Source organism: Chiloscyllium plagiosum, chromosome 2 (assembly GCF_004010195.1).
Source record: "Chiloscyllium plagiosum isolate BGI_BamShark_2017 chromosome 2, ASM401019v2, whole genome shotgun sequence".
NCBI lineage: Eukaryota > Metazoa > Chordata > Chondrichthyes > Orectolobiformes > Hemiscylliidae > Chiloscyllium > Chiloscyllium plagiosum.
Genome location: NC_057711.1, coordinates 139,150,097 through 139,171,667, shown reverse-complemented (window position 1 = coordinate 139,171,667; position 21,571 = coordinate 139,150,097). Strand labels below are relative to the sequence as shown.

The 21,571-nt window shown below is 39.3% G+C and overlaps 1 protein-coding gene across 4 annotated transcripts in view; it reads left to right on the top strand.

Annotated features, from left to right (window-relative positions):
• LOC122564405 (thiosulfate sulfurtransferase/rhodanese-like domain-containing protein 2) overlaps positions 1–20,796 on the top strand; it is a 31,267-nt gene extending 10,471 nt beyond the window's left edge. For 3 of the 4 annotated variants that reach the window (XM_043719219.1, XM_043719229.1, XM_043719248.1), the window contains 7 exons: positions 3,085–3,193; positions 4,161–4,283; positions 12,912–13,017; positions 13,346–13,461; positions 16,967–17,125; positions 18,525–18,663; positions 19,967–20,796. In XM_043719219.1, the coding sequence (XP_043575154.1) occupies positions 3,085–3,193; positions 4,161–4,283; positions 12,912–13,017; positions 13,346–13,461; positions 16,967–17,125; positions 18,525–18,663; positions 19,967–20,199 (985 nt within the window). In that variant the 3' untranslated portion in view covers positions 20,200–20,796. The remainder of the gene's footprint in view (positions 1–3,084; positions 3,194–4,160; positions 4,284–12,911; positions 13,018–13,345; positions 13,462–16,966; positions 17,126–18,524; positions 18,664–19,966) is intronic. The other variant, XM_043719239.1, reaches the window with a different exon arrangement.
• The last annotated feature ends 775 nt before the right edge of the window (positions 20,797–21,571 follow it).

The window sequence follows — 21,571 nt, the reverse complement described above, 5'->3', positions numbered from 1 at the left end:
GAGGGAAGTGTGTCCAGCAGGCTAAGATAAAAGGTAGGGAGGAGGGACTTGGGGGAGGGGCGTTGGAAATGCGATAGGTGGAAGGAGGTTAAGGTGAGGGTGATAGGCCGGAGTGGGGTGGGGGCGGAGAGGTCCACCCCACTCCGGCTTCTTCCTGACCTCTCCGCCCCCACCCACTCTGCCCTATCACCCTCACCTTGACCTCCTTCCACCTATCGCATTTCCAACGCCCCTCCCCCAAGTCCCTCCTCCCTACCTTTTATCTTAGCCTGCTGGACACACTTTCCTCATTCCTGAAGAAGGGCTCATGCCCAAAACGTTGATTCTCTTGCTCCTTGGATGCTGCCTGACCTGCTGCGCTTTTCCAGCAACACATTTTCAGCTGTAGATAATCAGGACCTAGGGATTTATCTCTTTCAATCCCATCAAATTTCCCAGCACCATTACGCTACTAATATTGATCTCCCTCAGTTCTTCCCTCTCACTAAAATTTGCATTCTCCACTTTTTCTGGTAGCTGATTTGACCTCTTCTGTGAACATAGAACCAAAGTATGTATTCAGTTGCTCTTTATCCCCTATTATATGCTTCCCCCAATTCTGGCTGTAGGGGACTTACATTTGTCTTTACCAATCTCTTTCTCTTCACGTACCTATAAAAGCTCGTAGCGTTATGTTCCATGCCATCTTACTTTCGTATTATATTTTCCCCTTAATCAATTCCTTGGTCCTTCGTTGCTGAATTCTAAATTGCTTCCAGTCCTCAGACCAAGCTATATGCTTCTTCGTTGCATCGGATACTATCTCTAATTTCCTTTGTAAGCCATAGATTGGTCCTCTTACCCTTTTCCTCTTGTGCCAAACAGGAATAAACAGTTGTTGCAGTTCCCTCATGTGTTCTTTGAATGTTTGCTTTTGCCTGTCCACTGTCATCCCTTTAAATATCTCTTCCCAATCTATCAAGGCCAACTCATGCCTCATATCTTCATAGTTTCCTTTATTAAGATTCAGCACCCTAGTCTCTGAATCAACTACCTCATACTCCACCTTGATAAAAAATTCTACCATGTTATGGTTGCTTGTCCCCTAGGGATCTTGCACAGCTAGATCGGCAATGATTTCCTTCTCATTACACAGTACCCAGTCTAAGATGGCATGCTTTCTCGTTGGTTCCTCCACATATTGGTCAAGAAAACCATCCTGTATATGCTCCAGGAATTCCTCCTCCACGGCATTGTGGTTAATTTGATTTATCTAATCTATGTGCAGATTAAAATCACCCATGATCTCCGATACACATCTCTAATTTCCTGTTTAATGGCATTCTCAACATTAGTGCAGTTTGGGGTCTAAACAGTTGTTGCAGTTCCCTCATGTGTTCTTTGAATGACCCCCACTAATGTTTTTTGCCCCTTGGTATTTCTCAGCTCTACCCATACAGACTCTACATTGTTAGAGCTAATATCCTTTCTCACTATTGTTTAATTTCCTCTTTAACCAGCAATGCCACTTTCCGTTTTGTCTGTCCTTCCTAAATACTAAATATCCTGGAACATTCAGTTCCCATCCCTGGTCACTCTGCAGCCATGTCTCCTTCATCCCAATTATATTATATCCATTTACATCTACCTGCATGATTAGTTCATCCATTCTATTGCAAATGCACCATGCATTAAGGCACAAAGCCTTTAAGTTTATCTTTTTAGCATTGTTTGTCTCGCTCCCAATACTTTTTCTCTTTTGAATCTTGTCCTTGGTTTCTCTGCCTACCAGTTTTCTTATTCCCTTTTTGTATCATTTGATTTTGTCCTTGCTCCCTCCTTCTCTGACTCCTCATATAGGTTCCCATTCCCCTAGCATATTACTTTAACCCTCCCCATCCGCTCTAGCCAATCCAACCCTCCTCCCCGCCCCCCACCCCCCCAAAAAAAATCAGTCCCAGTCCTGCCCAGATGTAATCCGTCCAATTTATACAGATCCCACCTTCCCCAGAACTGGTCCTAATTCCTCACGCACCTGAAACCCTCTCCCTTACACTATCTTTTCAGCCATGTATTCATCCCATTTATCCTGTCATTTCCACTCCTGACTAGCACATGTCACCCTTTCACAAATGTCCTGTACCTGCTCCAAGACATACATAACCCTAGCACCAGGAAGGCAACATACCATCTGGAATCTCCTTTGTGGCCACAGAAGTTCCTGTCTATTCCCCTTACAATTGAGTCTCTATAAGTATTACCCTGGCACACCTTTTACCCTTCTGCAGCAGAACCAACCATGGTGCAACAAGTTTGGCAGCTGCTGCTTTCCCTTGAGAGGTCATTCACCTTAATGGTATCCAAAATGGTGTATCTCCTTTGCAGGAGAATGGAACGGGAGATTTGAGTACTACCTGCCTATCTCTCTTGTTCTGTCTGGTGATCACCCATTCCCTTCCTGCCTGTGGTGCGACCACCTCTTTATACGTGCTATCCACAATACTCCCTGCCTTGTGGGTGCTTCACGGTGTCGACAGGTAATGAGAGTTTCAGCTCCAGGTTCATCCCTGATGTGTACTGAATCAACAGTGTTAACTGGAGTGAGAAAGGAGAAGGGACTAAAACTGGATTTAGCCCATGTGGACAAAATATCAACCAAGGTGGTTGTTGGTCATTTATGTGGTGACACCTGTTGATGATGTAGACCAGCCCAGGATATGGCTCAAATGCAGTGGTCCAATATTTGAATAGCCTACTGAATATGAATTTTCAGGGCATCATGTTCAAAATAACCTCCTTGGAGGCAGCAGAATCTTATCAGTGAATGTGGACTCTTCCTCAAAATTAGTGCCACTGCAGAGAGGGGTTGCAATTAGAATTTTTATTTACTTCTAGCCAATAAATTCCTATTGTGCAATAGGGAATATCTGCCAAATGTTTATTTATAGCTTTTTTTAAGCTGCTATAAAGCTAATTAAGCTTGTTCTTTTTAAAAAAGATCTACATTGGCTTATCTTTTATATTGTAATTCCTCCTTGTAAAGAAAAAGACTTTGCTGTAGTTTTGATTATTGGATTTAACAGGTGTTAATTTTTTTTCCACTAGTGTAGCAGGCGAAGTGCTGTTATATTACTCATATTGTGATATCGAGGAACCACAACTGATCTGCACCTGGCAAAAAGCCCTTTGTCATCAGTTGCACTTAACAGGCAAGGTAGGGGAGAGATTCCTTCTGTGTTCTTGTTTTACTTTTGGTATCCTCAACTTGCACTGAATTTTTCTGTGTTTGCCTCTGATATCTGGGGAAAGAAAATAATTATGCCGTCCAAGGAATTGAGTAAGTTTTCAAAGTATTGCCGAATATCTAGGTTTCAGTGATTGTCAATTTACCATGAAGATCATAAAAGCATAGAACCTCTCCAGTGCGGAAAGAGGCCATTTGGCCCATTGAGGAGGAGAAAGTGAGGACTGCACATTCTGAAAATCAGAATTGAGAGTACGATGCTGGAAAAACAGAACAGGTCAGGCAGCATCTGAGGAGCAGGGGAATCGACGTTTCAGGTATAAGCCCTTCATCAGCTCCGCCCCCCCCCCAGCTCACAAGTCTCACTCCTGATGAAGGGCTTGCCCCCAAAACGTCGATTCTCCTGCTCCTCGGATGCTGCCTGACCTGCTGTGCTTCTCCTGCACCACACACTCGACATTTGGCCCATTGAGTCAACACCAATCCTCAAAGCATCACATCCAGAGTAAGCCCCCAGCCTATCCCCATAACCCCACATTTACCATGGCGAATCCACATAGTCTACACATCCCTGGACACAACGGACAATTTACCATGGTGAATGCACCTAACCTGCACATCTTTGGACTGTGGGACGAAACACATGCAGACACAAGGAAAACGTGCAAACTCCACACACAGTCACCCAAGGCTGGAATCAAACACAGTCCCTGGTGCTGTGAGGCAGCAGTGCTAACCACAGCCACTGTGCCACCCAGATTGCTGGTAGTAGTTCACTGGCTTTTTCACTATAGCAGTGTTAATATACAAGATGGTTCCAAGGAAATTAGAGCAAAGTCTCTTCAAAAAATGAGTTATTCTGCTTGTAGAAGGCAAACCAGTAGTTTACAATGGGTGTGTGTTGAATCATTTAGCTCATTGGCAGTGTTTCTTTCAGGTCCGTATTTCCAAAGAGGGCATTAATGGAACAGTTGGTGGATGCAAGAGAGCAACTGAGCAGTACATTGAAGCAATGCTTTCCCATCCACAATTTCAATCTATGTCTGCAGAGGACTTTAAGGTAAAGGCAGGACTGATTCTATGGCACATTATAAACAGTGCAGAGAAAAAATTGTCAAAAGTGGTTACATTAAATTAAATTTAAGAAGTGATAATCTCCTTATCTTTGTGTAATCTCTGACCCATCAGCTTTTGTCCCTGCCCATTATCTTGCCTTCTCCCCATAAATCTCGATTCCCATCCAAATCAAGAACCTATCAATCGCTGTCTTAAATATCTTCAATGACATGGCCTCTACAGCCTTCTGCAGCATTGAGTTCCACAGATTAATTAACCTCACTCTGACTAAAGAAATTTATCCCCATCTCAGTTCTAAAGAGTTGTTCCTTCACTCTGAGGCTCAAGTCCTAGTATCACCCACTAGTGAAAATGTCCACTCCAACTCGGCCGCTTAGTATTCTATAAGTTTCAATAGTATACCCCTGGCCCTCTTTCCGTCTAAACACAGAGTACACACCCAGAGACCTCCATCGTTCCTCACATGACAAGCTCTTCATCCCTGGGATAATTTCTGTATGACTTCCAGTGCTAGCACATCTTCCTCAGATCTGAGCACCAAAACTGTACTCAATATTCCAAATGTGGTCTGACCAGGACCTTCTACAATTTCAGCAGGACATCTTTGGTTTTGTATTTTGGCCTCCTTGACATGAATGTTAACATTGCATTTACCTTCCTAACCCCAACTGAACCTGCATGTTAATCTTAAGAGAATTCTGAACTAGGACTTCAGAATCCCTTTGGCCTTCAGCCTTTTCACATTCAAAAAATAATCTGTGCCTCTCTTCCTACCAGAGTACATAAACGCTCACTTTCCCACATTGTATTCCAACTGCCACTTCTTTTCCCACTCTCCTAACAAGTCTAAGTCTTTTTGCAGCCTCCCCACTTCCTCTACACTACCTATCCCTCTACCTACCTTTGTTATTTGCAAACTTAGCAACAGTGCCATCAGTTCCTTTGTGGAAGATCATTAATGTACAACATGAATAGTTGCAGTCCCAATACTGACCTCAGTGGAACTCCACTAACCACCAGCTGCCATCCTGAAAAAGAGCCTTTCATCGCCATTCTGCCTTCTGGCAGTTTCCCAATCTTTTATCCTACCCATAATACTATGGGTTCTTATCTTAGTTAGCAGCCCCCTGTGTGACACCTTGTCAAAGGCCTTCTGAAAATTCACTGACTCTCCTTTGTCTAACTTGCTCACTAATTCTTCAAAGAATTTTAACAGACTTGTCAGGCATGACCTTCCCTATTTTATCATTCACTCCAAGTACTCCACAATCTCAGCCTTAATAATAGATTCAAATCAACAAAAACCGAGTTCAGGCTAACTGGCCAATAGTTTCCTGTCCTGTGCCTCCCTCCCTTCTTAAAGTGTATGTTAGTTAACTGTTTTCTAGTCTTTTGAGATCCTCTCTGACTCCAGTGATTCCTGAAAGAACCCTAACAGTGCCTCTTAGCTATCTTTTTCAGTACTCTGGATGTAGCCCATCTGGTCCAGGTGATTTATCCACCTTCAGATCTCACAGCATCACTTTCTCCTTAGTGATGACCGCTATGCTCACCTTTGCCCCAACTCTGGTATGCTGCCACTGTGAAAACTAATGTAAACTACCTACTTAGTGCCTCGCCATTCCTTTATTCCCCATTACTACTACTCCAGCCTCATTTTCCAGCAGTCCAATGTCCACTCTTGCCTTTTAGATATCTAAAAAAACTCTTGCAGTGTTCTTTTATATTACGAGATAGCTTACCCTGATATTTTCTCTTTTCCCCTGCCTTTACTGCTTTTTCACTTATCCTTTGCTGCCTTTTAAAGGCTTCTGAATCTTCTGGCTACCCACTAATTTTCACCATGTCGTATGCTTTGTCTTTTGCTTTTTAGCTGTCCTTAACTTCCCAAGATCAAAAGGGGAAGAAATTATAAAAAGGCAAAATTAATGTTCTTTACTTAAATGCATGTAATATATGAAATAACTGCATAAAGAGGGCTCATGAATATGATTTTCTAGTCTCTATGCAGACTTGGTTGTGAGGAGATCAAAACAGGGAACTGAATATACATGGGAATGTTACTTTTACAAAGGTGGGCAGGAAGGAACGGGTGGTGGGGTAGTTTTGTTAGTAAGCGATGGAATAAATATGATAACAAATAATCTAGAATTGGCTGATATAGAATCTGTATGGGTGGGGATACGAAATAATAAGGGGAAGATGCAAGTAAGTGTAGTCTGTAGATCCCCTAACAGAAGTTGTTCTGTAATCTTCATTAGCTTAAAGATAATGACGCCATTTAAAAAAGACAATATATTAATCAGGGTGACTTTATTCCTCATGTAGATTTGGAAAATCAAATTGGCAAAGGTAGCCGAAAGGAACTATTCATAGTGTATTTGGGGCATTTTCCTAGAACAATATGTTATGGATGCAAGCAGTGACCAGGTTATTTTGGATTGCTAATACGTTATGAAGTAGGTTTAGTAATGATATCCAAGTAAACATTGACCATAACATGGCAGAATTCAGCATTTAGTTTGAGAGAGGGATCTTCGGTTGGAAACAACTGCGTTAAGCTTAAGTAAGCGTAATTATGAGGGAATGAGAGCAGAACCGGCTGTACTGGATTGGAGAAGGAGTTTAGCAGCAAAGGTGCTTGAGATACAATGGCAGATGTTTAAGAAAATAGTTCATGGCTCACAGTGAAGATAGATCTCAGTAAGGAAGCAGATTCGCGGGAAGGAATATGTCAATCATGGTTAACCAGAGTGGTTAAAGATTGAAATTAAAAAAAGTTTGACCAAGATTAATAGTAAGCCAGATGATTGTGAAAGTTCTTTTAAAAAAACAACAAAAAAATGACCAAAAAGAAAGAGGGAGAAAATCAACTTTGAGGATAAGCTTACAAGTAATATAAAAATGGAAAGAAAGAGCTTCTTAAATATGTAAAAACGAAGAGAGAAGTGAAAGTGATCATAGGCCCCTTAGAGAATGACACTGGAGAAATAATAATGGGGAACCAGGAAATGGCAAAGGGGTTGAATAAGTACTTTGCATCAATCTTCACAGTAGAGAACATTATTTTGTGTTTTGGAGTGTTATTAATCAAGAGACGAAAGTGCTGAAGGAACAAATAAGCACACCAGCTATTTCTAGAGAAAATGTACTGGGAAAACTTAGATTCTGGAAAAGCTCCAGAGGATTGGCAAACACCAAAGTAGCACAATTATTGAAAAAGGGAGAGACCAAAAAATGGAACTACATTGAGCTTAACATTTTCCTTTGGAAATAATTATAAAGGATAAAATAACAGATCATTTAGAAATGTATAATCTAATCTAGTAGAGTTGATTCATGAAGAGGAAATCATGTCTGACAAATTTATTTAGAGTCCTTTGAGGAGCGAACAAATAGGCAGAGCCAACATGATTTCATCAGAGGGATATCAGTTTAACTAATTTACCGGAGTTATTTGAAAAAGTAACTTTTGTAGATAAAAAGGGAGCCAGTGGATATATTGGATCTCCAGTAGGCCCTTGTAGGAAGTGCAACATTGAAGGTTGTTGTGAAAAACAAATGTAGAAAATTGAAGTTAGATGTAACAGTACATCGTTGGATTGAAACTGTCTGCCATAATTCTGACCAGGCTGTAGGAAGCATGACTGAAGTACTTCCTGAACTTGCAGTATTCAAGCAACCAGTATAAAAAGGCCAAATTTAGGAATACTTTTACAAGATAAAGAAGCAATGTTATATGTATCAGTCTGCCAAAGCAGAAGTGAAACCATTGAACAATTCTAATTTGTTTTCGATGGAATTTGAGCTAACAAAATGCTATCAGTGATTAAATAAGAAAAAAATGAGGCTTGGGGTGCTCTGGGTCCTTTCTGGGACTTGTGTTTAATTGATCCTGGATAACTAAATGAAAGCTTCTTTGCTGGTCCTCATTGAAATTTCTGAGGGTGTTTTTGACCATTTTCCAGTGAACATAGACCCATGAAGTATAATAAGGAAGACTTGCGGGAAATGACGTGCTAATTTTGGATCAATAGAGGGCCTTGTGAGATTGATATTAAAGCATGAAACAAAAGTAAAGTTGGGCCTTCATGGTACTTTACTCCATGCATACGTTTAAGGTCAGACGAGGAAGATTTAAAAAGGACCTAAGGGGCAACTTCTTCACATACAGTGTGGTGCATGTATAGAATGAGCTGCCAGATGAAGTGGTGGAGGCTGGTACAATTACAACATTTAAAAGGCATCTGGATGGGTATATGTATAGGAAGGGTTTGGTGGGATATGGGTCGGGTGCTGGCAAATGGGACTAGATTAGGATACCTGGTTGGCAAGAACCAAAGGACCTGTTTCCATGCTGTACATCTCTATGACTCTATCCAGTATCTGACCTGTAAATTGTTGCTATTCCTGTGTGATACAAAATAAAATGCTTATTTCCCTGCATATGTTTTCTTTACATTTGTGTCTATTAGCATTTGCAACATGTTCAGGTTCAAACCTAGGAGGGAACGTTATGGTGGACGAGAGTGCACAGTGGGACAGGGGTCAGACAGAAATAATCCATTTGCGCAAGGCTTTTAGTAATTTAAATGCCTCAATTTACAATTTATATGTTCAATGTGATTATTACATGTGCATATTGAGCAATATAGAAATCTGCATGTACATTTGTATGAATGTTTATGTAGATTAGTTAGAATAAAATATCTGTGTCTGCACTGTTCATTCTTTGTTAAAATTCCATGGGACCCACTGTTCAATCTTGTCAGGATTGCTTTCTTTATTGATTATTTTGCCTTTAAGTATGTCCATGCTCAATTATTCTTTGGCATTTTTTAATCAACTTATGGACGTGGGCTTTGCTGGCTGGCAAGCGTTTATTATAGTTGCTCTTGAGAATGTGTGGGTGAGCTGCCTTCTTGATCTGCTACAGTCTACCTACTGTAGGTTGACCCAGAAAGCCCTTAGGGAGGGAGTTCCAGGAATTTAACCCAGCAACAATAAATTGTAACCCCATCGAATGTCAAGAGACGATGTTTAGATTGTCTCTTATTGGAGATGGTCATTACCTTGCATTTGTATGGTACAAATGTTATTTGCCACTTGTCAGTCCAAGCCTGGACATTATCTAGATCTTGTTGCATTTGAACATAGAGGAATCACAAATGGCGCTGAAAGCATCCAGCATTGGGCTAACAGATTAGTCCCACTTTCTCCTGAATTCTGTATTAGATTTGTTCATAACTATCTTATTTGTGGCTCTTTTATCTCTACCATAAGTGGAAACATCTTTTGATATTTACCCTGCCAAATCATTTCAAAATCTGAAGCATACCTGCCAGATCACCCCCATTAGTCTGTTTTCTTGAGAGCACATTCCAGTCTGTTCACTCTTGATGAGGATAACATTTCAGTTCTGGTTTTATCTTTATCTTTTTGCACATTCTATAGTTGCTCTAAATCTTTCTTAGAATATAGAGACCAAAACAGTGCATAGTGTAAACTCAAATACGGACCATTCCAAAGTGTATACAAGGTTCATATAACATCCTTTCTTTGCAATTCCACCCCTTTAAAAACACATCCCAGTTAGTTGTTTGCATTTTTATGAATTTATTCATTTGAGTATGATAGTTCCTTAATTAAAGGATTGTCGTATGATAGAACAACACAACCCAGTGGTTTTGACCTGGCATGCCATGCTCGGTTTTTGAAGGAACTATACAATTTACCTCACTGCCTGCCCTTTCCACATACTCCAGGACATTTTTTCCCTTTCCAATTCCCTTTTGAAAGTTAATATTGAATTTAGTTCTACCTCCCTTTCAGGCAATGCATTCTAGATAATCACTGCATAATATTCTATCCTCCTTTTATTGTTGCCTACTTTTCCCAAGTTCATGTCATTTGCAAGCTATGAAATTATGTCCACTCAATTCAGATTATTAGCATATATTGTAAAGAGCTGTGTTTCAATATATACCATATGTGGACACCCCTGCCTACTTCCCTTCAATTGAAAAAAAATTGTTTACCTTTTAACCTTTCATGATCTCTAGTTCTTTAACTTGTGTCCTCTATTTATTGACCCTTCTACTAGTAGAAAGTTGTTCCTCATTTATTCTATCAGTAATCGTCAAGACTTTGAATGCCTATCAAATCCCTCTTAAAAGTCAATCTTGTAAGAACAACAGTTTCCAGTTTCTCTATGTCATATCATATTTCTCTCCACTTACACTCTTGTAAGTTCCTTATGCACCTTGTTTAAGATCTTGACGTCATTCCTTCAGTATCGACTTAGAATTAGCTATAGTACTGCAGCTAGAGTCCAATCAATGTTTTATAAGGTCAGTGTTTGTGGCCGTTACCACCCATAGGTGGAACGTGATGTGCACAGGCGCAAAATTAGTTGTTGCTTTTAAACTTTATCCTGCAGGAAAGCACATTGAGTTATAAATAAATGTAAATATAGTCATCAGGGCCTTCCTCCAGATTAGGAAAAGCACTTGAAGCAGTGTTAAAATGATTCTGTTTGGAATTTGTTTGGTATCAGTTTATTTATGTTTTAATAGACTTTGTACTATATTATAACCTCCCAAACTTTAAATTCCCTTTAGAGCTATCTTTTTTGACCTGCTATTTTTAATTGTACTGACTGATTTGTTATACAGTATATTGGCATTAAAGTCTATCAGCTTTTGTTTAACGCCTGTTATTTGATTCACTTGTGCTTTCAAAAAGTTGCAAACCATATCACGTTTTCACCTGTCAAAATTTTCTTTTTTATCCTAACACTTGTTGCAACTGCAATGAAAAATGTGCATGTGCAGATAGATCATGAAAGCTGCTTTTAATGAAGGTATCCTTTCTCCTGCTTTAGGGCACGTACTCCTTTTTATAAATGTTTTGCAAGTTTTCCATGATTTTCTGATCTACGTCTCTGCTTGTGATGTCATGGATTGTTTTGCCAACTTAAAAGTTTTAAATATTTCCTTAATCAAACTGCTGAGAGATGTAATTTCACACCTGTAGAGAAGGTGGGATTTGAACCCAGGCCTCCATGTTCATTGGTAGGCATACTACAACTATACCAGTAGATCCCTGTTATATTCATGATAATCCAGGTGTCTCTGTTGAAAGGCAGTGCATGAACAGAAACCTGCAGGAATCACCACTGTGCACACCCCATAGTCTGAAAAATAACTTCACTGCTGTCTGCTTTCTGTTCTTCATCTTTACTCAGTTTTGTATCTGTGCAGTTGAATTTTGCAAACAAATTCATCATTAGGCAGGAGTGCTTAGTTTGTAAACTGAGGGCACTTTCTGAACCAAGAGTTTGGATTACATTTGGAAGCTGATTATTTATCTCATTCACCATTTTATTCAGCATGTTTCTGCATAATAGATTGGTTAGTAAGGTTACCAGGAGGAGCTAACCTATTGAATACAAAATTGGCTAGAAGGTAGGAGACAGAGGGTGGTGATGAAAGGCGGCCTGTGATTAGCGGTGCGCTACAAGGATTGGTGCTGGGTCCACTGATTTCCGTCACTTATACAAATGATTTTGATGTGAACATAGGAGATATAGTTAATAAGTTGGTAATTGATACCAAAATAGGTGGTGTAGTGGATTAGCTCGGAGCACAACAGGATCTTGATCTGATGGGCCAATGGGTTGAGGAGTGGCAGATGGAATTTAATTTAGATAAATGTGAGGTATTGCTTTTTGGTAAGGCAAACCAGAGCAGCACTTGTACAGTTGATATGTAGGGTCCTGGGAAGTGTTGCTGAACAAAGAGACCTTGGAGTGCAGGTTCATAGTTCCTTGAAAGTAGAGTCACAGGTAAGATAGGATCATGAAGAAGGCATTTGGTATGCTTGCCTCTATTGGTCAGAACATTGAGTATAGGAGTTGGGAGGTCATGTTGCAGCTGTACAGGACATTGGTTAGGCCATTATTGGAGTACTGCATGCGATTCTGGTCTCCCTGCTATGAGAACGATGTTGTGAATCTTGAAAGGGTTCAGAAAAAATTTATAAGGATGTTGCCAGGGTTGAAAGGTTTTAGCTATAGGGGAGCCTGAATAGGTTAGGGCTATTTTCCCTGGAGCGTCAGAGGCTGAGGAGTAAACTAATAGGGGTTTATAAAATCATGGGCATGGATAGGGTGACTAGCCAAGATCTTTTTGCCAGGGTAGAGGAGTCCACAACTAGAGGGCATAAATTTAAGGTGAAAGGGGAAAGATTTAAAAGCGACTGAAGGGGCAACTTTTCCACGCAGATAGTGGTGTGTGTATGGAATGAACGGTCAGTGGAAGTGGGTACAATTACAACATTTAAAAGGCATCTGCATGGGTTTATGAATAGGAAGGGTTTAGAGAGATTGGGCTCGGTTGGATTCGGATGTCTGGTCGTTGCGGACAAGTTGGACCGAAGAGTCTATTTCCGTGCTGTATGACTCTATCACTTTATTATGTTAATTTGTACAATTCTAGTAAATCCAAAACTTAATGTATTGCACTGCCTACATTGATATATAAAACCATTCAAATTATTCATAACTTTCAAATCTGCAAAATAATTCTGAAAATAAGTATTTTTGGCTAAGCGGAGTGCAGGAGGATCCCATTGTTTCCAAGACCTCCGAGTTGGAGTTTATAAAGAGGTTGTTCCCATGGGAATAGATCCTGCGAAGATTTCTTATAAAGATGCTGGTAAGTAAAGGAGCAGATCGGGATTATTTGTTGGTGCATTGACTAGCTAAAAATCTGTTCATAAATGGCACTATAATTCATTTACAATTTGTCATTATTATTATTAACTTAAAAGGATAATGTTTTGAGTACCAGAGTGGTTTGGAATTAGAGCAGGATCTTAAATAAACACAGGCTTTACTTAGCTCGGGAACTAGATCTTGCTGGCATTTTTACAAATATTGTATAACTGAATAAATGTTTAATTGGAACTTGTTGTAGCAATGTGAATGTTACGTACAGCTGTAACTTAATGTTATTTTTTTTTGTTTTGTAAATGGTATTGTAGGAATTCATTTAACTCCCGAAGAGTTCCACAGAAAACTAGAAGCATTGTATAACAATACCCAGATTCGAAAAGACACCATTCTCTTGGATTGCAGGAATTTCTATGAGAGTAAAATTGTGAGTTTTTATCCATCTGATTTTTCTTTTTAATGTTGTAGTCAATTACTGAGTTCAGAAGTGCAAGTTTAATTCAGATGTTGGGTATCATAATAAGTGCAGCTGAAGAAACATCATTCTGCTTAGAAATCCTATGAGGTTTCTCATTACACCAATAACCTTGGACTGATTATGTTGGATTCCCATGTCAAACCAGATCTTTGTAGCAGCAAATGCCTTCTCCATAACTCTTCCATACGCGCCAGTGTTAATTTTGAGCTGGACATGGTTGCACACTTCTGAAAATTATACCCTTTGGAGAATGTGTCATTGGAGTGAAATGTTTTTGAATAAGCCTGGTACTTGGACAGATTCTGTAAATGGTAAATTAGATTAGATTAGATTACTTACAGTGTGGAAACAGGCCCTTCGGCCCAACAAGTCCACACCGACCTGCCGAAGCGCAACCCACCCATACCCCTACATTTACCCCTTACCTAACACTATGGGCAATTTTAGCATGGCCAATTCACCTAACCAGCACATCTTTGGACAGTGGGAGGAAACCGGAGCACCCGGAGGAAACCCACGCAGACACAGGGAGAACGTGCAAACTCCACACAGTCAGTCGCCTGAGGCGGGAATTGAACCCGGGTCTCTGGCGCTGTGAGGCAGCAGTGCTAACCACTGTGCCACCATGCCGCCCATCACACCATGCCGCCATAACAACTGTTTAATTTCTATCTGGCTGGTCCTTTTGTGGTTTTTGCCATTTCAAACGTGCCTTGCCCAGATGATGGTCATATAATCTGTACCAACACTTCTCTCATGGCTAGTCTGAGTAGCCACAAGTAGACTTGAGATAAAATGGAGTACAACATCCCATTGGCTCATTTGGTAAGGTGAGTTTGTACTTGAACTGTATAAACCTGAGATTTCAGCTTTGTTCTCTTCTTTGTGCTAAGCTGGCCGATTTCAAACAAGGTGATTGGGATGCTGTAATTGACCTCTGTATAGCAAATCAATTAAGGCAATACTTTATCCAACTTCTGTTGAAATTGGTACTGAGGTGAGTGCAGGATTATGCTTAAAATAAAGCAAAGAACTGCAGATGCTGGAATTCTGAAACATATTAAAAAAAGAGTTAGTGGAGAAACTCAGCAGGTCTGGCAGCATCTATGGAGAGAAAACAGAGTTAGCATTCTGAAGAAGAGTCTCTGGACTTGAAACATTAACTCTTGTTATCTCTCCACAGATGCTGCCCAATTTGAGTTTCTCCAGCAATTTGTGTTTTTTTGTGTGTTTCAGGATTATGCTTGACTGATTCTCCTATAGTTAACAGTAAATAGTTTGCCTACACTTAAATTGCAAACATTGAGATATGCCAAAGGAAGACTACATATGACAAAGTAAGGAAACTAAGCTCAACCTCATACTAGTGAGGCACAATCAGGAGTTACTTGAAAGGTAATATGTCATGTTCTGCTGGAGGCGGTCTCTTCAACTTCTTGCAGCTTTCTCAAAAAATTGGGATGATTGTGTAAAATTATAAGATCATGACAAGGAGTCTGCCAACTTAGTGACCGGTGGCAACAACTGTCAACAAGATTGAGAAAGATGGTGAATTAGACTTGAATCAGTAAAGAAAGTATTAGGGAAGGACGACAAAGGCGAGAAAAAAATTAAATCTCAATGAATGTAAGGGACTGAGTTGATTTTATGTTGTTCCCTTTCTAGGCCTGTCAAGTTAATTTCATTGATTTAACAAGGTACTTTCTAATCAACCTATTCAGAGATGTTATTATTCAGCTTTGGAGCAGGTGGAACTATAATCTGGGTCTCCTGGCTCAAAGATAGGAACATTACTGCTGTGCCACAAGAGCCTTTGCTTTAATGAATTACCAAATTTTTAACAGCATGAGTGCCTTGTTAACCTCTAACAGCAGTGTGTTATGCAGCAGACTTAATGAGTATTAAATGTATAAGCATGACATTTAAGATAATGGGAAGGCCAAGGATGAGATGCCCGTTGTGGAGGCAAACAGCTTAGCAGCATAAATTGACAATGCAAGTTCTGGAGATTCACATTTCATGACATATCTCTTGATCCCTCTGCATTGCCCTTTAATAATTGCATGTGTCATTAACACTCCATTATTATTCTGTTGAGAACTATAAAATGCAACACTTCTCACTTTGGAAAAAGTCATAGGTGGAAATATTGCTGACTCTTCTGCAGGAGCCTATTGATCTGATAAGAGGGCAGGTCATTTCAGTTGTTTAAGTAGATTTTGGAGCATGCTAGAAGTTCTCAGACACCAAAAGCATACAGTTGCCGTTATTTTATTGGCAATGATGGAACTTATTTGTGTCTCAAACTGCAGTGGGATAATTAAGAGAGGAGTGAACTTGAACAGCAGGTCCACAGTTGCCTGCCTCAGGGCTTGGCTTACACTAACCTTTTTCAAATATATAACACACTTGTCCTACACCAAATTGGAGAGATTTGAATTTATCAGTTCCAAAATACTGGTAAAACAGACATCAAAGCCACAGGAAAGAAGCAGGGTCCTCACAAATGACTGAAATGAACCTATTGGAATACCACTTCTAGACTTAGACACTCTCCCCACTCAATCCAGAGAAGATGTGTTGGCATTCCATCCAGTTAAAAACGTCTGGAAAGATTGCAGCATTTCTTCTGTGGATGGAAATGTACCCATGTCACCTCTTTTTTTGTCACGCCACAAAAAAGTAAAAACCAAGATGAACCTGGTCTGAAAACTCACTGGCATGACAATTCGTTTTATTTTAAAGCAATTATTAAGGCATTGTTTGCAATGTTTTTTGGAAAGAAAGTACTTTCTCTATATTGATTGGAGGATCGTCTGCCATAATATTTACAAGCTTGGAAAGAGATTTAACCTCAGTCATCTAACTCAGAGGTAAATGTGCTGTCAACGAAGCCAAAATCTATTAATAACTTGGGTTGGTTAAGTTTGGTAGGTCGTTGTTATACAGCATGAAGTGGACAAAGCCATTCAGCTTAGAAAAATAATTTTAATGAGCACAGAGATGATTGGACAGCTTCTTAGTTTATGTGCATAAATAACAAAGATGGTGGTAAACTCTGCATTCTTCCTATTCAAAATAAATGTTATGCACTTTACTCAGAGTAGTAAGGATATGGAATGCTTTGCCTGCATTTAAGTCGTCATTGGACTGGCAAATAGACGTACATGGAATAATGTAGTTGGGATGGGCTTCAGATTAGTATGGCAGGGCGGTGCAACATTGAGGGCTGAAGGGTCTGTACTGCGCTGTAATGTTCTATGTAAGTGCTGTGAATGTACTACTTTTTTTCACTTATTGACTTGCAGTGTGCAGCCCATGAATAAAAAAATTATATTGCACTGTATCCGAGCATCTGTTTTTAAAAATGAATCATGGCAGAATGCGTACTTATTTTATTGTTCTTGTACTCTTGAGATTTGTTTGTTGAACTGTAGCAATTTGTGTTGCTCAGGGAAATTTTCAACACTGCATTGCGCCTAATATCCGGAAATTCAGCTACTTTCCAGATTACATAGATACAAATTTGGAATGTTTCAAGGACAAGCAGGTCCTTATGTATTGTACAGGAGGAATCCGCTGTGAACGAGGCTCAGCATATCTAAGGTCAAAGGTGAGATAATTGTTTCTTGTAATGCTTGCAAATAATTAATGTGAAGCTTGTGTAATTAATTTGATGTGGCAAAATGCCAAAATCAACATTTCTGCACATGTGGAATTAAATTACCGTAGTCAAGGGTAATTAATTAGTTTTCCCTATTAAAGGAAAAGCTACATTTGAGCAAGTACTGATAAGGTACTTTTTAGCAATTAGCTCTGTCATTTTTAAGATGCGTATTTTTAGAGGTCCTTTCTAAGTAATCTTGCACAAGGTTCTTCATTAAAAATAACAAAATTCAAGATGGTTTATATGTGCATAGTTTTGCCTTATTGGTAAAGTTAATTAAGACAAAGTAATTTAATTCTCCACTAGACTCTGTCTTGTGGGTAATGTGTAACATTGTTGACTTAACTGTTACTTTTTTCCTGTTCTAGTTGTGGCATGTGGATGCAATAAAGGAGATTTATCTACATTATGGTCCCTAAGTTTCAGGCACATTCATACAACCCATCAAGTTGGAACACCTTCCTTCTGTGGATGCTCTCTAATGCCCGATTTATGAATTTTATATGCCTGTAAATGATTGCTCGTGCCATTGCCTTATCGGTAAATAAATCCAAATTTGGAACTTCAGGATGCTTGGCATTAACGAAAATGTGGATTTAGACTCAACTGGGTGTAAAGACTTCAAACCTCACTATGAAATGCTGAGCCCTCCGAGAAGCCTAGTGCTGTAATCTTGATCCTGTAACCCCGAGCCCCACTTACTGCAACTCCTTGCTGGTGAGACAGGAGCCCTGGGCTTAATGCCGTATACTATTGGTTCTCAAATTTTGCTGGTTAAGGAGCTGCTTTCAAGTAGTCATCATATTTCACATTATTTCTAAAAGCCTTTGGAATTTCTTTGTAGACCCCATTTGAGAACCTTGGTATAGTGGTATGGCACAGTGGCTCAGTGGTTAGCACCACTGACTCACAGTGCCAGGGACTTTGGGCAACTATCTATGTAGAGTTTGCATGTTCTCCCTTTGTCTGTGTGGATTTCCTCTGGGTGCTCTGCTTTCTCCCACAGTCCTAAGATGTGCAGGTTAGGTGGATCGACCATGCTAATTTGCCCATAATGTCCAGGGGTGTGCAGGGCAGGCGGATTAGCCATAGGAAATGCAGGGTTACAGGGACAGGGTGGGTTTGGATACGATGCTGTTTGGAGGGACATTGTGAACTTGATGGGCTGAATGGCCTGCTTCCACACTGTAGGAATTCTATGATAAAGTAGCCTATTTTTCATAAGCAACCCCAAAAACAGAATAAACTCCTATGTTAATACACAAATTTTACATGATCATCACTGAGCTTGAGCAGTGCGTATCTTCCCAGTTTATTTGTTAAGTATTTATTGTTTGTTATTCAGGCTGTGTGCAAGGAAGTTTACCAGCTCAAGGGTGGAATTCACAAATATCTTGAACAATTTCCAAGTGGTTTCTACAGGGGAAAATTGTTTGTTTTTGACAATCGTTATGCCATCTTTGCTAATGATGACATTATTTCAGGCAAGTATAGATAAATTGTTAAAGTATTGTCATACTTGACTTATTGAAATAATTGATGTTGGGAACCAACAACAAGGGGTTACTATATTAAAATTAGAGAAACACTTTTCTATAAATGTGGTGAAAATCTAAAATTCTGTTTCACAAACGTTGTGGATATTGAGTCAGTTGAAATGTTCAAAACTGAGATCCAAAGATTTTTGTTAGGTTAGGATATCAAGTTATGATTCATAGAAAATTAAAAACCTGGAGATTTGTCAATCTGAAGATCTAACTAAATGAACATGATGGCCTGCTGTTGTTCCTATTTGGCCATTTGGTATAAACAGTAGAATCAACAGAAGGTGGAATAATTTATAAATGGTACCTTTGTTATTATGTGGGATTGTCAAGGTTGTAAATTGATATTTTAGCATTATGAATGCTCAAAATTGTAAAGCTGCAGGTGAATGTGGTGCAGCATATCTTGCCTTGAAGACTACCTATATCATCTCATTAAACTATCTCTTGCCTATTGTCAACACCAAATGGTCAATTCTAGTTACCTTCAACCAGCAATTTATGCTAATTCCACATTCAAGATTTATGTTGAAAGATCATAATTGATTTTCAATAATTGACACTTATGATGCCTCTTGTGATGCCACATTACTTTCAGAATATGCCTCCCTCTAAGCACAATAAAGGTCTCCCATGATTATCTCACTCTACGACTGATGCAGATATCCCAGACCAGTTAATCATTTTCAATGAGAAGCTAAATTTCCTCCTCTAACTTTACTGAAAATTTATCAAACAAATCACTGCTCCCCTTCAAGAAGGTGAGGTAGAGTAGGAAATGTTTAGATTGTAAGGAATGAAAAAACCTGAATTTATGTCTGGGACCTCAAACACTTACAGCTATTAATCACTTTTGAACAGCAGCCATTATTGTTGAAAATGGTACCTAATTTTCTTGCAGCAAGATCTTTATCAAGGGTAAATGAAATGAATGACCCAGATTCATGTATTTTTGATGATGTTGGTTAGGAGTGTCTCATTCTTCAAAAAGATTCAGCCGACTGAGCAGAATTCTACATAGCTTCACTTAATTCAGCAAAGCAGAAATTATTCTCTTGTACAGTCTCCTTTAGCATTATCTTCCAAGTCATTCAATTTCAGGCTCATAACTATTAATAACAAAAGTATCCATACATGGAATTATCGGCATATTCGTTGGTCCTTCAATTTGTGTCTGTAATTGTATTTAACATGTTTGTAGTTCTAATGCTTATGAAACTAATCCTGTGATTTTCTTCTCCAGAATGCAGCTATTGTGGTGTCCCATGGGATGAATACAGACTCTGCAGTACCTCTTATTGCTGTCAGCTTGTTTTATCTTGTGTTCAGTGTCGAAAAAAAGGCCTTCTAGCCTGTTGTACTGTGTGCCAAGAAAAGGAAAGCTCAACAACTGAAACACATTCAGGCCGCCCTAGAAAAGAGGAATGTGAATGTACTGAAAAACGGGTGCGGATTCCTGTCATGCTTCCACATTAACTTTTTTAAACCCAGAAATAGAGAGATCAGGTTTGAAAGTATAGGGATTTGCATTTACGTAGTGATTTTCAAAACCTAGGGCATTTCAAAGTACTTGAGTACTTTTAAAGTTGAGTCACTATGGTAATGTTGGAAATACATTGCCAGTTTGCACATAACAAGATCCTGCATGCAGTGCGTAAAATAACCAGATAATCTGTTCAGAGCTCTGATTTGAGGTTTATAATTTATTTTAATACCTTTTTTAATAGTTCTATTTTAAACACTGATTTACAGTGATCAGGCAGTGCCTGTGGAGAGAATCAATGTTACTGTTTCACATCAAAGATCTTGCATCGGAACTGAGTTTTTAGTCATGAATGCTCATTGGCTTAAAATATTAACTCTCTTTCTATCCAGAGATGCTGCCTGGCCTGCTGAGTTTTTTAAGCTTTTATTTTTGTTTTTATTTCAGATCTCCAGAATTGGCAATATTTTGCTTTTGATTTATTGTGACGTTAGTTCATCTACATGCTGCTTACGGCTTAAATATTACACTTAATAAATAACCAAATCTGAATAATAATTTTATTTCAGGTATTTTGTATTAAAAATAAATTCATGTTTTTGAGGCCTACTTTTTCATTCTAACTTCTTCAGCAGGCACATGATAACATTATCTATTGTTGTTGTATTAACATAAGATATTTTGACTCATGCAGGATAAGAAGAATTTGTCAATATTCTCAGCTTTCAATCCTTGATTAACCAGCAGAGGAAAGCATCAAAGACCTCATAGTATTTAAATTGGAATAAGACAACAAAACTGATACACATGCACAGTTCATGAAAAGCACATAAAATTGTAAAGAATTCATTTTCTGTAACTTCACATTTCCCTGGCTTCTAATTACTATGCATTCCTTTGTTGACAAGATCCTTTTGATGGCCTTCCTCCCTGTTCTTTTTGTAGCTATTTGATTCTCCACCTCTCATCCGCTTTGTTGTTATTTGCTTCATCTCACTCTCCCCTTTTTGCAGGTACTGCCTTTTCCCATTTTCTCCCCTCCTCCTTCCAGCAACTCACCTGTGCTCCCTCTCATTTCTAACCTCTCAAACTGTCTGCTTTCTTTTGTTCCCTCCCCTGCTTCTCCCATCCTTGCCCTGTAAACTCACTTCTCCGCACTCCTCATATCCTCTCCTCATAGGCTTACTTCACAAACACTCAGTCGCTAGTGAACAGAATGGGGGAGAAGCAGCCTTTGAATGGCAGAGCAACTCCTTTCAAAATTTCTCAGTTCCATTTTTAGGCAAGTTTTTTCTGATTGTTTGCTATCGTGATTCATTTTTCCCAGATGATGTGGCCACTTGCAGAGCAATTTCAACTGCAGCC